The sequence below is a fragment of the Curcuma longa genome, unplaced genomic scaffold (genome assembly GCF_044706935.1).
Source record: "Curcuma longa cultivar G26 ecotype Majalengka, Jawa Barat unplaced genomic scaffold, ITB_CL_G26_1.1 contig_11566, whole genome shotgun sequence".
In the NCBI taxonomy this organism is placed as follows: domain Eukaryota; kingdom Viridiplantae; phylum Streptophyta; class Magnoliopsida; order Zingiberales; family Zingiberaceae; genus Curcuma; species Curcuma longa.
Genome location: NW_027428906.1, coordinates 86,339 through 102,743, shown reverse-complemented (window position 1 = coordinate 102,743; position 16,405 = coordinate 86,339). Strand labels below are relative to the sequence as shown.

The 16,405-nt window shown below is 36.9% G+C and overlaps 3 protein-coding genes across 3 annotated transcripts; 2 read left to right on the top strand and 1 right to left on the bottom strand.

The window, feature by feature from the left end:
* The first annotated feature begins 2,194 nt into the window (after positions 1-2,194).
* Positions 2,195-6,568, top strand: LOC141815865 (E3 ubiquitin-protein ligase RGLG2-like). Its single transcript, XM_074703730.1, has 11 exons — positions 2,195-2,619; positions 3,912-3,996; positions 4,087-4,227; positions 4,307-4,420; positions 4,507-4,604; positions 5,043-5,122; positions 5,280-5,385; positions 5,458-5,585; positions 5,683-5,872; positions 6,007-6,063; positions 6,292-6,568. The coding sequence occupies exons 1-11, from the start codon at positions 2,305-2,307 to the stop codon at positions 6,370-6,372; spliced, it is 1,395 nt and encodes a 464-aa protein (XP_074559831.1). The 5' UTR covers positions 2,195-2,304; the 3' UTR covers positions 6,373-6,568.
* Positions 6,569-7,523: 955 nt separating this feature from the next.
* On the top strand, positions 7,524-8,241 carry LOC141815877 (photosystem II reaction center proteins PsbY, chloroplastic-like). The gene has a single exon (XM_074703744.1). The coding sequence runs from the start codon at positions 7,612-7,614 to the stop codon at positions 8,170-8,172; it is 561 nt and encodes a 186-aa protein (XP_074559845.1). The 5' UTR covers positions 7,524-7,611; the 3' UTR covers positions 8,173-8,241.
* Positions 8,242-9,307: 1,066 nt separating this feature from the next.
* Positions 9,308-15,813, bottom strand: LOC141815879 (uncharacterized). Its single transcript, XM_074703746.1, has 8 exons — positions 15,744-15,813; positions 15,321-15,344; positions 15,082-15,187; positions 13,531-13,599; positions 11,538-12,031; positions 10,834-11,095; positions 10,020-10,228; positions 9,308-9,561 (listed from the first exon to the last, which is right to left on the bottom strand). The coding sequence occupies exons 1-8, from the start codon at positions 15,746-15,748 to the stop codon at positions 9,495-9,497; spliced, it is 1,236 nt and encodes a 411-aa protein (XP_074559847.1). The 5' UTR covers positions 15,749-15,813; the 3' UTR covers positions 9,308-9,494.
* Between the last annotated feature and the right edge of the window lie 592 nt (positions 15,814-16,405).

Here is a 16,405-nt window from a genome sequence, read left to right as displayed (position 1 = left end):
AGTGGCATGTCACATAAATTATATAAATTCAAATGGTATTATAAAAAGGACAAAGTAAACATTTTAAAATATAAATATCAAATCCTAATTCTTGTTTGGATATAAAGTAATACAAATAGATTAAGAATTAATTATAAATTTCAAGTTCTTTAATCGTGTTAATAATATTAACTAAGTAATCTTATTTTTTCACAATACAAGTTAAATGTCTAAACAATAAGTAGTGAATATATATATAAGAGGGGTAAAATACTAAAATATTTTTTAAAAAACCAAAATTTTAGAGAAGGGGTCAACCCTAGGACTTGAGCCTTTGTCAACAATTAAAACCCTAAATTATAAAGAAAAACAATTTAAAGTAGGTGTAATAACGATGTTTTCTTATTGTAAGGATCGGAATTAACATATTGAATCCGAAATTGTTGGTACTTTAAATGGATGGATTGTTGTTGATCCAACGGTTGGGTTCAATTAATCAGATTGATGATGAGTCGTTGGTTTGAACTAATGGAATTTGATATGGCAACGTGGATCTTGTCTCGTCTATACTTTTGACACATGTCCTTTCGATTATCAAAATATCCATTCGGATAATATATGCATCGTTACCAACTTAATCTTGTCGGTCATTGAATTATCCCTTTTTCGGATATCAATATATCTCTTTAGATAAACTTATTCCTATGGATAAGAGTATTAAGATCGAGGTGAAGGTTATTTTTTTTTTAAGACGATATTGCCTCACTCAAATATTTACAATTTATTAGCAATCACCTCTCAAAATACAACGACCTATGTCTTAAAACAAGAGCACTCCAAATTTCGAGCCCTATCAAATTTTAAAAGCCTTAGATATTATCAAAATAAGAGCGCCCAAAAGGAGATTTCATAATTTGAGAATTGAGTATTTTATAGAGATGAACGATTACGATTTCTTCCAAAAGATATGGGGTGTGTCTTCTCACTTAAATATTATCAATTATCATTAATTGATTTGATTAATCAATAATATTAATTAATTAAATTGATATTATAGCTATGATTAATCTATTATAAATATTAATTAATTAATATTACAATCACTGATTAATCTTTTAATCAATCAATAAAATTAATTTTAATTTTACGCTTCTAATGGTTCCACGTGGATTGATATTCATACATATTATAGTCAGCCTTAATGTAATCGCATCCGTAAAGCTAAATCGTGTAGGAGTTAAAACTTCAGTTTGATTATATCGGACCATCCCTTCCTTAGATATTAATTTCTTATCCACTCGATAAATTAATTTAAGATGACCCACTCATGAAATAGTTGTCTTATTCTTATTTAATGTATTGATTATCAAAACCAATTTTTCAAAAAAAAAGTATGCCCCAAATTAATTTACAAGTAAAATTCTTTTATAATCTTAAAAAAACTTGCAAAGTAAGGAAAGATGAGATTTGGTGTAAATTAAACGCGTGGAGTGTGATTTGATAAAACGACCAAATAACTTTGATGTGTAAACGAAACTATAAAACTCATTTAAATGAACAAGAAAACAAAGTTAAAATAATAATAATAATAATAATAAACAAACACGTGATTCATCCACTCTGTGTATTATTATATTCCTTATCGTTTTTATCCTTTTAATTAAATCAATTATAAATTATGACATTCTTAAATCAATTATAAATTATGACTCCTCCTTTTATCTTATCTAATTAATCTCCTCCTTTTATAATTATAAATTATAAATTATTCTTGGGAGCAATGGTGCAATGTATAGATAAATCATAACGGTTCGATCCCCAGCTATTTATAGGAATTTTCCCTTAAAATCAGGATACTGGTCTCCTTGCTTAAACATTTTAACTCAGTTCTAAATTCAAAGTTAATTTAATTTGGAGATAATCCATTTTACTCTTTCAAACTTCCCCACATTTATTTATTTATTTATTTAGAACATTTACCCTTTTTTAATTTGGCATTTTCTTAAAAATTATAAAATAATATTTGTATATTCAATTAAGTAATTAAAGATATTAGAGAGGGCATTTTAGAAAAGAGATAAAAGCGTGTGGATTAGGATGAAATTTCTCCTTTTACTTTTAGGGAGTCGTATTTCCTAAAATATCATTTTGCCTCCCTAGAAAGGTGTCGTAGTAGAAGACAAGCGAAGGCTGGTCTGCGCTGCATCATCCTCTTGCAAAGTTTGCATCTCCGATTCCGAGCTCCGATCCCTCGTCGTCGTCGTCGTCGTCGTCGTCGTCGTCGTCGTCGTCATCGTCGTCGTAGTTAATGGTGTTGCGAGCCTGATGGGCATTGGGAGCTCGAGATCCCGGAGCAGCAGCAGATCGTTCACGGAACGGAGCTTCTCGAGGGAGCAACCCTACGCTTGGGGGCAGAACAGCTTTTCGGCCCACGACGTATATTCTGAGTCTCAGCCAGCGCCACCAGGGCCGCCAGCGCCGCCTTCATGGGAGCAGAGCTACAACAACAACCCGGCTCCTCCTTCGCACTGGACCTTCGCCGCTACCCCTACGCAATCATCGGAGCTGCAGACTTCCGCGAAGCCGAGGCTGGATCGGAGGTACTCGAGGATAAGCGACCAATATAACTCACTTTCGGAGGTAAATTTGATTTCGGTGAAGATCTACGGAAAGCTTAGTTTATTAGCTAAAATTGTTGAGTGTTCAAGCTGGTAGATTTCGTTCATGTGTTTAGATTGTGAAGAAGTTGGAATAATCTTTGAAATTGATAGGGATAGTTTTAGTTTGTGAGTTAATTAGCAGATCTTTACTTTCTAAACAACTGAATTTTATGCTAGTCATCTATAGGGGAGCCTTGCGGAAAGTTATTACCGAGGGACCGGGAGGTTACGGGTTTAAGTCATGGAAACAACCTCTTGCAAAGCAGGATAAGGCTGCCTACAATAGGGAGCCTTTATTTACATAACTATAAACGTTCAACATGTCCCATCTTTCAAGTTCATTTCCTCCCTTTTTACCTTTCCCACTTTTATGTGAAAACAACCTGGCTGAATTCCAAGAGTTCATAATTGACCAGCCTTGAGAAAGGATCACTTCAGCGACTGAAAAAAGCATAAATGAACAAAAAAGGTGCACATAATGATTGAGGAAATTGCTAATGGAGAACCCGACTAGTAAGTCACTTGATTAGAGAACTGCAAGAGACAACTTTAAGATTGATGTAGCAATTTCCTGTTGTATTTATCATGAGGCACTTCTATGAAACCAAACTACCTTACGACCTAGTGATTGTGCTACATACTCTGTCTCTAGTTTTTGACATAATCTGTCCCTAGTGATTAGCACATTTAACTTTACAATGACAAATTTGCTACTTGGTACTAACCCGCCGGTACTTTCAACAAATGTTGGTACACTTTCATATTGTTGTTTAAAATTTAGCCAGCAGCTAGGATTTCCTGTATGTTCTAGATCATTGAAGAAACCCTTGCTGCTAAGAGATTTCTAATTCTTTTGTTAAAGCCTTGAATCTCAACACCATACCAAGTTCTTACATTATGGTATTGATTTTGTTCAAAGCTTTGGGCTTCTTGGTGCTTTCTGAACACATGCTACAAATGGCCTGTCTTCAAGATGCCGTACTTATCATTCTTTCCTTTAAATCAATCACTTTGTTCTATTTTGAATTTTATGCTTATACTATATACTGTTAGCAGAGTAGTAACTTTGGAAGTGACTGAATGACTCTTGATGCTTCCCCATTTCGATGAGTTACATGAAGCATAATTTTCTCTGATAAGTGATATGTAATAGCTTAGTTGCTTTTGGATGATGAGTTAACAGATATTAGTTGTATCAGTGACAGCTTTTGTTTCAGCATGTTTTCTATTCTTTTCTCTCTACTTAAATAGTTTGGAAATTCCAATTTTCAGGTTACTGAAGCTCTTTCACAAGCAGGTCTCGAGTCATCAAATCTTATTGTTGGGATTGATTTCACAAAGAGCAACGAGTGGACTGGTTATTTTTGCTTGGGGCATTGCCCTTTATTGCTTATTTGCTACAAATTGAAATCAACTATGCTGACATAAGATATCATATGATAATCAGGTAAACGGTCATTTATGGGTCGCAGTTTGCATCATATTGGTGATTCTCCAAACCCATATGAGCAAGCAATCTCTATTATTGGACAAACCTTATCAGCATTCGATGAGGACAACTTGATCCCGTGCTTTGGGTTTGGAGACTGTAAGTTTCATCTGATTTGAGGTGCTTTTAAAGGCAATTCTCTTTTCCACACTGATATTAAATACTTTTATGATTTCAGCATCAACTCATGACCAGGATATATTTAGTTTCTATCCTGACGAGAGGCCATGTAATGGATTTTCGGAGGCTCTAGATCGTTATAAAGAACTTGTTCCAAAATTGAGATTAGCTGGTAAATATGCTACATTTACTATTTCTGATGTAAGTGCCCAACAATTTATTCTGGGTCGATTAAACTTCCACCTTAATTTACTCCAGGTCCCACCTCATTTGCTCCAATTATTGAAATGGCAGTGACCATTGTGGAAGAGAGCGGAGGGCAGTACCATGTTCTATTGATAATTGCTGATGGACAGGTATACTTTCTGTAGTGCCTCTTTTTTTGTGGAAATTTGGGTGGATCATTCTATCCAGATACAGACACCTAGAAACAAAACGGAGTCAATGACACCATTATGGATTGGACATCAAGTTTGAAGAGTCCTTTTTGTCAGCTCTGGAACTTTCGTGTCTTGTTCTGGGTCAACTCATGGGCTATTTATCTCTTTTCTCATTAATATTGTGCAAATTCTTTCTCTTTTGCTAATTCTTGTTTAATATCACATGCATCTCTGATGAATACGATATACTTTCTTAGTTTTGGAAAAAGAATCCATGTCTTCGCTATTTTCTCCATATTTCTTGTTGCTGCCATGGCAAGCTATTCTCTATACTTCTCTTCCTTTTAAACATCCTTTGTTTGCTGTAGTTCGCTTCACAATCATGTTTTTTTTTAATGGGAAATTTTAACGCAGGTTACAAGGAGCGTGGATACTGAATTTGGACAATTGAGTTCCCAAGAACAAAAGACAGTTGAGGCTATTGTGAAAGCTAGGTAAAATTTGCACTTCAAAATTTTCAACTATATGGTACTCCAAAATCCAAATATGATTTATTTTCGTGATGTTGGTTAGTACAAGTATGATTGAGCAGTATGGAAGAGATGGAAAGGGATAACGCCTAACTTATATATCTCGATTCTTTGGTTTCAGTGATTTTCCTTTGTCAATAGTTCTGGTTGGAGTTGGAGATGGCCCTTGGGACATGATGAAAGAATTTGATGATAACATTCCTGCACGAGCCTTTGACAATTTCCAGGTAAACATTGTTGTATGTCCTCTTATAAATTTAAACTAGGTTATTTTATCTTAAGCTGTATTTTTCCCCTAGTTTGTAAATTTTACCGAGATAATGTCAAAGAACATGCCCGAAGCTAGAAAAGAGAGTGCATTTGCTCTTGGAGCACTGATGGAAATACCTTCACAATATAAAGCAACACTTGAACTCGGAATTTTAGGGTACAGATGTGAAGTGTCTTTCATTTTCTTCTTACTCATAATACTGAACTGCATATTGCCGAACCATGTTATCTTCTATATTATTGATCTTGAACAGTCGTCGGACTGCAAAGTCACCAGAAAGGGTCCCTCTTCCTCCACCAATTGGCGGGTATGCAGCTTCTGTCAGTTCAAACAGTTTTAAATCAACCAGTTTCAAGCGGACTGAACCTACATACTCGAGCTACGAGACCTCAACTGCTTCTAATGCAACTCCTTCCGCACCAAGTTCTTCTTACGATAATCATGTACGCTCTCTCATTCCTTGTATGCACTTCATATTGTGTGATATAATAATAATAATATCTTGTTATTGTTCACTGTGATTCTCAGCTGTTTCTACTTCCCGCTGCTTACAAAATTACTTTATTTCCTTTTGCAGCTTTGTCCAATTTGCCTTGCAAACGCAAAAGATATGGCTTTTGGCTGTGGGCACCAGGTGAAGTTTCCATTATCTGATTTTTGTTTTTCTCTGCAGTAATGGTAATATTTCAGAATCTTTTGAGCTACTCTTATAATTTTCAGTTGGGTTAGTATCAAAATCTAGCCTCTGCTTTCATTTTCTATTAACTTATTGGTCGTTTCGTCACTGTATTTCTTCCTGATCAAACATGGAAACTTTTTGATACAATTGACATCTTCTTGCTCCAACTTTGTCTCCTACCAGACGTGCTGCGAGTGCGGTCCTAGTCTCGAGACGTGCCCGATCTGCCGAACTCAAATCACTACCCGAATAAAGCTCTATTGAGGTGGCATTGTTTCAGACACTCCATGCTGCAACCAGAGCGCAAGATAATGATCAGTCCATAAATTGAACTCTTTCCTTTCCTTCTGGTCTATTTAGTTCTTTCTTAGATTCAAAAGTACTGTAATCTATTCTTGGTGTTACTGATATGTGCTTCTGTACATAGAACCTAGCAGCTAGTCCTTGATTTTTCGTTCAAGTTGATCATCTCACCCATGTGGCATCTCATATCATGAACGGATCATGCATTGAATCAATTTGATCAATCCAAAACTCTATAAAAGTGATTCGAATTTTTTAAGAAAATAATTTTGTTAAACTATCACTATCTAAAGAATTAATTTTAAGTTAGATATATATAAAAAAAGTTATCAATTTGTTTTGTGAATACGTGGGATTCATTTACAGAGAAATGCTATAAGAAAATCTATGATCTATGGGCGACACTCTGTGATCCACCGTCTACTACCGCTGCCCTCGTTGTACCGTTCGGCCACCGTTGGTCGCTGTCTCGGGCGCGATCGATGTGCCGTTTGCAGCGCTCCGTCCGGCGTTGGATTTCGGCCAGATAGTGATCAGAATTCGGCGAAATTTGATCGGAAACAGGGTCGGCAGTGGCAGCGCTGTTTCCGGAATCCGACCGCGATTTGGTTGGAAACGACGCGCCCACTGTGGACGGTGATCGGGTCGGATTCTGATCGAATTGCGGTCGGAGATCGGCCGAGGAAGGATCAGCATCCGACGCAGTGGGGGGCGGCTATTTTTTATTAAATTCATCGGATTCCGACAACTATCCGATCGAAATTGGGCGCCGGCCGAAGCGTCGGTGAGTGACGCGTCGATCGCTGCCGAGGCGGCGGCCAACGGCTGTCGGATGGCGCGGCGAGGGCGGCGACAGCGGCAGTGGATCAAGGAGTCGCGTACAGGTCGCGCAAGGGTTGTCGCGCAGCATAGCAATCTCGTTCATTTACATATTTGGGATTTTATATTTGTTACCCTGTTTGAGTGTTCATCTCCTCCAACCAAATAATGCACCTGGCAGCATTGTCGTCTAGATTACCCCCTTCTCCAGACCAAGCATATTGATAAAGGTAGGTAACATGAGGTTCCTATCGCCCCAAGAGGATAAGAAGAGAACCTCTATCACACCCTTTAACTATAAACTCTCACTTGCTTCAAACTCCCCACACGACTTAAGAAGAAGGAGAAGGAGAAGAAGAAGGGGAACTTGTTCCGTTTCCCATGGCCGCCACCATTGCCACCATGTCCCTTGTCAAGCCCCAAACCATGGCCGCCGCCTCCCGCATCAAGCCTACCATCCGCAGCAAGCCCGTCTCCATCCCACTCCCCACCATCACCACCCCACCGACGGCTTCCATCATAGCCGGCGCCGTCTTCTCCTCCCTGAGCCTCTCCGACGCCGCCTTCGCCGCCCAGCAGCTGGCCGATCTGGCGGAGGGCAGCGACAACCGGGGCGTCGTGCTGCTGCTCCCCATCGTGCCCGCCCTCGCCTGGGTGCTCTACAACATCCTACAGCCGGCCCTCAACCAGCTCAACCAGATGACGAACAAGAAGGGGGTGGTCGTCGGGGTCGGAATCGGCTCTGCCGTTGCCGCAGCAGCGGGGATGATGGCGGCGCCGCCCAGCGCCTCGGCGGGTGAGGTGGCGATGATCGCCGATGCGGCGGCCGGAGATAACAGAGGGCTGCTGCTGCTGTTTGTGGTGGCACCGGCCATCGCGTGGGTCTTGTATAACATCTTGCAGCCGGCGTTGAACCAGCTCAATCGGATGCGATCCGAGTAATCTGCCATCTTATATTTGTAATTCTAGGTTTAAAAATTAAAAGTGTATTTTGCAAGGCGTTGAAACGAACTGTGACCACTGCTCAAATTCAAACAATATGATCCCTTTCATGATCATTCAAGAGATTTTAACATTGTTTTTCGATTTACCTCTCTATAGATGGTCGTGTAACCAATCATGTAGGACCGTTAAGATGACGGATTCTATCTTTTACAAAAAAGATTTTAACATTAATAAAAATTTAAAAACATTTAATAACCCTCTAAGCGCTTTACTTCGGAGGGAGTAAGGGAAAGAAAAGGAAAGATAAATAAAGAAAGAAAATGTTTATCTTTATTTGAGATGAAATGAGTTAAGAAAGATAAATTTTACACTCATGAAATTTCTTACACTCCAATTTTAAAAAAAATTAATTTTATTTTTATTTAAAATATTAATTCTTAAATTAACTCATTAGATATCTCGTATTTGTGTTGTTACTTTTCAGACAATGCACACTGTCACTACACAATATCTAACCGCTCACATTCTACGACATCGACGTCAACTCTTATCGCAAATCTCTTCGAAAATAAGACTTAAAGAAGATAAAATAGATAATCATAATTTCTTCTTCTCCTTCAAAGAATTTCCATATCTCAACTTCTATATGGAATATTATAAAATTTTATAATTTTTTATCCGTCCTCTATCTGTATTATCTTTTTTTAAAATTAAAAATATTATTTTCCTTTCTTTTCTCCCAAATAAATTATGTTACGTCAATGAATTTTTCATCCATTTTAAATAATAAAAATATAAGTACTTTATTTTTTTCCCTTCTCCTCCCTTCTCTTTTATTTAATAAATTTTCTCTCACCCTATCTATTCTGATGAAATCCACCATCCTAGTGACTCCATCTATTCTCTCACCCCATCTAAATAACATAAGCAGTGCAGCTCAACCCTAGCCTTCTAGCTTATTTTGCCCATTTCTTCCCGACTCTTCAACCCAAACACCATTCAATTCATCCAACTTAATAATAAATCTTTCTGACTCAGCTCATCGTCCCCCAATCGACTCTCAACCACCTAACCTAGCTAGCCCAGTCAATCAGCCGTAGCTACGAAGAAACAGTCCGAAACATTTTTATCCTTCAAGAAATCTGATGAGAGGCATATTAATTCAGATAGTTTCGCTTAAAAATATAGGTTTTATAAATTACAGAACATGTAGATAGGGGTGTGTTTTAAGCATCATAATGTGGCTAGCAGATGAAACGAGTAATGAACTGAAGTACCCATAAACTATTAGTCTGTTCCAAGCAATCACCGTTTGTTAATCATTCTTCCTCTTCAGCTTCCTCAAGCCAGTTCACAAATGACTCCAGGGCTTTCACGAAAGTTTGCCTGCAAAAATTGTAAGGCCATTAAAAAAAATTTATAGAAAGTGATTTCGTTGAATGCTGACTGGAATAACAATTTCTATGGAAAAAATTATCTATTTCTCCAGTAGACGAAGACAGAAGATTAGGGAAGAGAAGCAGGCTGTGGAAGAGGTCAGAAAAAGAATATTATTTACAGAAAATCCTCATTTCCATCTTCACAAATAAACAAGATTTTATCAAATTCTTCTCATTTCAATCTTGTCAAACAAACAGGTTGTAAGAATTTTATTTTCTCATCCTTCCTCATTCACCATCATCTATATTTTCTTCTCATTTACTACTGCCCACTCTGTTTTATTTTACCTTCCCTATTCCCTACTATATACGACCTGAATGACATCGGTGGAAAAAAACACAGCCACTCTCACAGGCATCTTTTACATCCAAACAAATGATAGGGAAGATAAGTTAGCAGCATACCTGCCCTTTGGGTTTGCACCCTTCCGGAACCAAAGGAGAATGGAATCTTCGGCGAGCACGTCCTGCTCATAAAGGGACCTTATAATGTCAGGGAATAACTTCATCAGTTTGGCATCCTCGTAGCACTGGATCTGGACTTTGTACATCAATTCTAGTTCCAGCTTCCCACTAGTACAAAAGGCATTCAGAAGTCCGGACCATGTCTTCACCTGATGAGGTAGAAAATTGGCCCGTGGGTTATCATGGTAAATTAAACTGTGTATTGAATTTCATAAGAACATAAAATAGATCAATGACACATAAACTATAGGTAAAAGATGGAGTCAACCAATACTACCGTGCCAGTAAAGCAGGAAAAGGAAACGAAAGCTTAGAGCAAGCAACATAACTTAAATAGTGAGCATAAAGAAATGAAAGCATGAAGTAATTCGATCCTCTCCTCCTTGGGAAAGAAAATTGAAGACCTACCTGGCACAAACTAAAAATAGAAGTTTTTTGGGCAGTCATATTTTGGGTCTGATTCAATGTACAATAGGTAGATTGGTCAACAGGGTGTGGCGGTTCTGGTTCTAGACTATTGTTTATCATGCAGGCCCTTAATTTACCAAAGGCACAACCAGATGTATGCCGTTGATACTGAAGTAACATGAATAGTAACTTTTGGAGAAAGAATGTAGAGATGAAGAATTGCATTTGCATATTTACACAAATAACTAACACAGAAGGGTCAGAACTTACATCCATGAGAAATCAAAGTGCGGAATATGCTAAAGATGATCAAAACACATGAATAAAATGCTTAAAAAAAAACTACCTGACGAAGCACAGAATTTGCATTCTGCTGCTGGTTTTTACTAGACCATTGAACAGCATCCATTAGCATATCCCACAAGATACGTACAACTTCAATATCAGGTAAGTTGGCATCTTTGACATGCTGTTTTGCAGTTTGTATAACTTCAGAGATATCAGTTTCTTCAGCAATCTGGGTTGTCAGTGCTGTTTTCATTTCCTTCAGTTTCACTTCAAATATTTTCTTCTCGTTATACTCAACCAGAGCTAATAGTCCTTCTTTACTGGGAGTTACAAGAGAGACAAAATCAACAATTTTATCAATGGAGATAAGCAAAATGTTGGAAGTTGTTGCAAGGCCTTTGCTAACTGGTAGGACCTTGTGCCGGAGCATAATACTTACAATAGTATGACAATAGCTTGTAAGACCTTGTGCTAGAGAATAATACTTATAATAGTATGATAATAGCCATGTGAGCTGTAACATATTAATTTTTCTTGTCAGCCTTATAGATATGTTAAGCTTTTTCATGTCAACAAAAATTGGAAAATCCCACACGTATCATCCATTGTAGATAGTGCAGTAGCACAACTGTTTAGAACCCTAAACATATGTGAAATCACTCAAAAATATACTAAGAATTCACCAGAAAAAAAAAACCCTACTAAAAGCTTAGGAAATATTCTGAATTATTATGCATCAAGATGTTGAAGAAATATACTCACGTGAAATGCTCGGAAAAGCATTCTGCAGAGCGCCTGGCAATGGGAAAACAATCAAGGAGTTTATCATCCATTTTACCTCTCTTCAAAAGCAATATAAGATCATCCAAACTGTTTTCGACCAAATATTCCTTGAAGAACACTGTAACAAAGGAGAGCACTATTCCCTTGGCAACGAGATTGTCCTTGAGCAATGATTGGAACACAGTCTCAGGCTGGAGGCCTGATAACTTCTGAGAAAATGCAAGGGCAGTAAATATGGCAAGTTTCTGTCTTTCATTCTCCTCGAAAAGCTCCAAAGATTGGAGGAACTTTTGCATAACATTTTCAAGGTTTTTGATCAAAAAGGGCTTTCTCCGCAAAATTTTCTGAATGTTTAGAACTGAAGGCAAGATGGCTTCACGTTTAGGTTGGCAATCTAGAACTGAATAAGGGTGCCTCTCTCCCTCATCAGGTTTTATTGTACCTGGTTGTGTCCGACCACCAGTGAAGACAACCTGAAGCAGTAAAGATCAGTGAAAATATGGAAAAGATAAAACAGAATCCATTGTGATCGGTTTGGTTCTGGTTTCATGTTCCTCTTGTTCCACATTTCTTTGGGGTTATAAAGCATAAATACAGAGTAAATATTATATATTAATACCATGTACTATTGTATAGAATACACTATAATAAATTTTAAATATGGATTTAATGACTGATATTTTAGAATATATTATATTAGGATAGACACTAAAATGTAGATACAATATATAATATGTACAGCCAGGTTGGTTTTTCTGTTAACAATCCCCACCCGAAGTTTTAGGTCAGTTTTCCAGCTTGGTCAAAGGTAATCAATTTCAAATGGTAAGTAAAGAATATGGAAAGAATGAATAGAAAAGGTCTAACAATAAATTTAATGTATGCATATATATTGAGAGTTTGTATCCAATGACCAGGGAAGGAGTTGTACTGAGGAAAGAAGATAACTTCCTCAGACTTGCAGATGCAATGGGATGGATAGAATTGATGAAGTCTAATGTTTGGAAGAGTCTGCTAGTACCTGTGGCAGTAGCACAGTTGTAGCTACTTTAATAAGGATTTCCGTCAGACTCTCAAGACCAGATTTTGCTGTTTTTAACCTGGTAGATGAATTCCAAGCAAGATATTTTGGGGAAGATGAGGGAGATGAAAAACGGAACACATCAAATGGTGAGCTCCAGTGAAATAAACTTAATGTTGATGCTTCTATAAACCTTCCTTTAGGAAAGGCTGGAATGACAGGTTTAATCAGGAATTTGAAAGGAAAGTGTAAACTTAATGTTGATGCTGCTCTAAACCCTCCTTTCCAAGAGGCTGGAGTGAGAGGTTTGATCAGAAATGTAAAATGAGTGTAAACTTAATGTTGATGCTGTTCTAAACCATCCTTTAGGAAAGACTGGTGTTAGAAGTTTAATCAGAAATGTGGAAGGAGAGTGTAAAGGACGCTTCTTCAAAACAATTCCTCCAATATACCCAAGGAATGTGGAGCTCAAAAATATTGAGTTAGGACTGGAAGCTGCAATGACTTTGGGCTTTAAGAAGCTAGAGGCTGAGATGGATTGCAGAGAAGTCTCTTAGTGCTTGAGGACCAGCTGCTGCTTGTTGGAGGACTGTCGATAATATTGCTGAGCTGTTCAAAAGGGATTGGGAAATAATTCTGATTACACTGCACAAGGAAGAAAAATGCTTGTGTTGATTGTTGAGCAAGGGAAGCTTTATGTTGCCCCTTTTGCTATGGGCATGTCTTCAGACAGTAGAATTTTGTAAGGGTTGCTTTGGCATTACATGAATAGGTCAGTTTTACAACCTCCTTTCACCAAGAATAAAAGGGTATAGTTGTTCCATATCACTAAACATGCAAACACAAGGAACAAGATAGGCCAACAGAGAAAAGTCGACATAGACTAAGTCGTGTCAGCGCAGAAACAATATGGAAATGTTCTTGGTCAAAGAAAAAATATAAACAAATTACCTCAAAAAATGTGTCGCCATATCTTGAGAAGTTAAGATCTGAAGCCTCAACGTTCTTTACAACAAGTTCCTGGCAGGTGAAGAATTTCAAAATGACAATAAAAATTCTAAACAAACATGTGTCATTTTACAACAGATTTTTGAGAGTCTATGACATATGTAATTGTACAATTAAACAGGAGAATAAAATTAGATGGTTCTCATTGTTGTAATATACTAATATGAATTCTATGGTTAGTGTGTGTTGAACTACAATTTGTATAGTTACATACCTATAGTTGATTTGTAAATCATGTTTAGCATAGTTATAGAGCTACTGTTGAGTATAATAAGCTTATGCTTCTTAATCAAGAATAATTTGTAAATCATGGTCAGCATAGACATACAGCTAGTGATGAATACTATATGATAATACTTCTTAAGCAAGCACATAGGCACAATAAACATTCTTAAATCTCAAAGAAAGAAATGTTGAAAAAACTGAATATCAATTATATAACATTCAATTAAACAAAATATACAGGTTCCGTAAGTCATGAACTGTCCCTCAGCAAATGAAGTGCAGTTTGGTCCTAAACTGTTCCAAGATGGCTTCTAGAGTATTTGAATTTGACTAATATTTTTTCCCTTTCTAGACAGGAGCCCTATTTCTCTTATACTGCCACCCTTGAATTTCTTCCCTACCTCTCTACTTTTCTAGTTCTGCCATTGCACGGCCAGAGGAGATTATCCTAAATCAATAATTTCATTTGTACATGTATAATCATAAAATATAGGTAAATTTCCCAAAGGACACATCGAAAGTTGAAATGTTTTCAACATGGGCAGCTAGTTTTAGACATTCCCAAAGTATGTACTTCCCATCAGAATTTTTTGAGGATCTATACATTGATGTTTTGGACAAATATGTGTACCATTGGATTCGTGAGATCGAGATTATTTTTTTTAAAGATGTTTAGGTCAATGAAAATGTTTGAGCAAACCAAGTTGATGGTATTTCCATGCATGAACCATAAAAGAGTATGGATGTATTCGTGAGAAAATGTTGATTCCAAATATAGTTTAACTTTTGCACTGTGGCATGTTAAGGTTCATCAAAGTGATTTTGGCCAAACTACCTTGGTGGCTCTTGTTGGCTCCTATGCATGAGTGGGTTGTTGGTGGAAAGTGGGTAGTTCTACTAAGGGATATTTTGGGATTTCATAAGGGAAATGCGTCCGTTGGAAATTTCTGAAATCGAGTGTGAAAATTCCAACTTTAGATGTGTCTTTTGAGAAATTTTCCTTGAAAACATCTGTCTTTAGAGTGCATAAAATTCTGACTTGTGATATCCATAACCAATTCAAGCTACAACCGCAATTTTTAAGCAGGTTGTCAGCACAGAAGCAAACTGGGTTTTGGTTCCAAATGACAACATATACAAATATAAATGAAAACTCTTGATTCTCTTATATCTAATAAGCAATTAAAAGCATGATTTTTTTTCAATCTTCATAACTTGACTTTGAGAAAAAAGGTGGCTGATTGTGTAACATTTCCTAATAAAATTTACCAGATCACCAGCATTTTCCAGATATATCAGGACCACTGCATCTGCAAAAGCTGCAGGGTCCAAAGGAGCGGCTATATTCCGTTTGCGGGTCTTTATCCGCGTACCACTGCATTAGAAAAAGAATGGTTATCATAACTTCTGACATTCTAAACCACGTATCATGCAACATAACTAAACCACGCAGCAGCATATTTAAGAAAGCTAAAGCAGTCTGAATGAAGGGAAGCCGATCAACATACCCTAGAGTGGGTTTCTCCTTCGAGCTGCAAAATATTAACAATACGTTAGACAAGTAAAAAAAAATCAACACAGACCTTAGTATGATTTTTTTATTTTTTATTTTTTTGCACCGTGAAATCACCATCCATAAAGCTAACATAACAAAATCACATTCCGATCAGACAACAGTAAAGGAAATTCCGCACAAAATGACAATAAATAATAAAGCGATTAATCGAGACGCCATGTTCATATTGTGCAAAAGCAGATCTACAATAAAAATGGAAGATCTACTGTACAACGAACAAAAAACCGCGATCTAGCATTCAAGTACCATGAGTTTAATCTCCTTGCATAAATCTCGAGAAGAAAGCAGAAGCGACCTTCAAAGGCAACAAATCGAAAGGAAATGAAGAACACAAAGCACGGAGAAGGAGAGATACCTCATAAACCAAGATAGGGATCCCGCGATAAGGCTTCGATCGGCTAGCGAAGGTGGAAGGGGCGAAAATGATGCTCATTCCCCATCACAGGGACGCGAATAAATACCCAATTCGGACACGGAAGGCTGGACGGCAAATTTTCCATTTTGCCCCCTAGCGTTTACATTTTTAGAATAAAAACAAAAAATTCAAGGTCTTCAAAGTAAAAAAGGATTATATCCATCCCAATAAAAGAATATATGGGAGAATTTTTTAATCCGATTAATTATTTATTCGTATCCGATTTAAATATCTATTAAATTATATATATTTATATTATGTCTACTTGAATTATTTACTCGCTCCATTATACGGACATAAGTAACAAAATATGACATGTGTTATACGTGGATGACCCAATGACATCAGCATTTTCGTGTATATATATATAATATAATTAATGGATATGATGATGGAATAAAAATTAAATATCCGAGGATGAAGATAGAGATAGATATAATAAAAAGGATGAAACTGAAGATATATAATCTCATTTAAATCTGACCCATTGCTATCCTATCTTCAAAACATTGACAAAATTTTGAACCTGTCATTTTTCTTCTAATTATTAGCACCATTAATTCATTTAATAGGATTCATTTATTTAGTTTAAATTTGAGTTA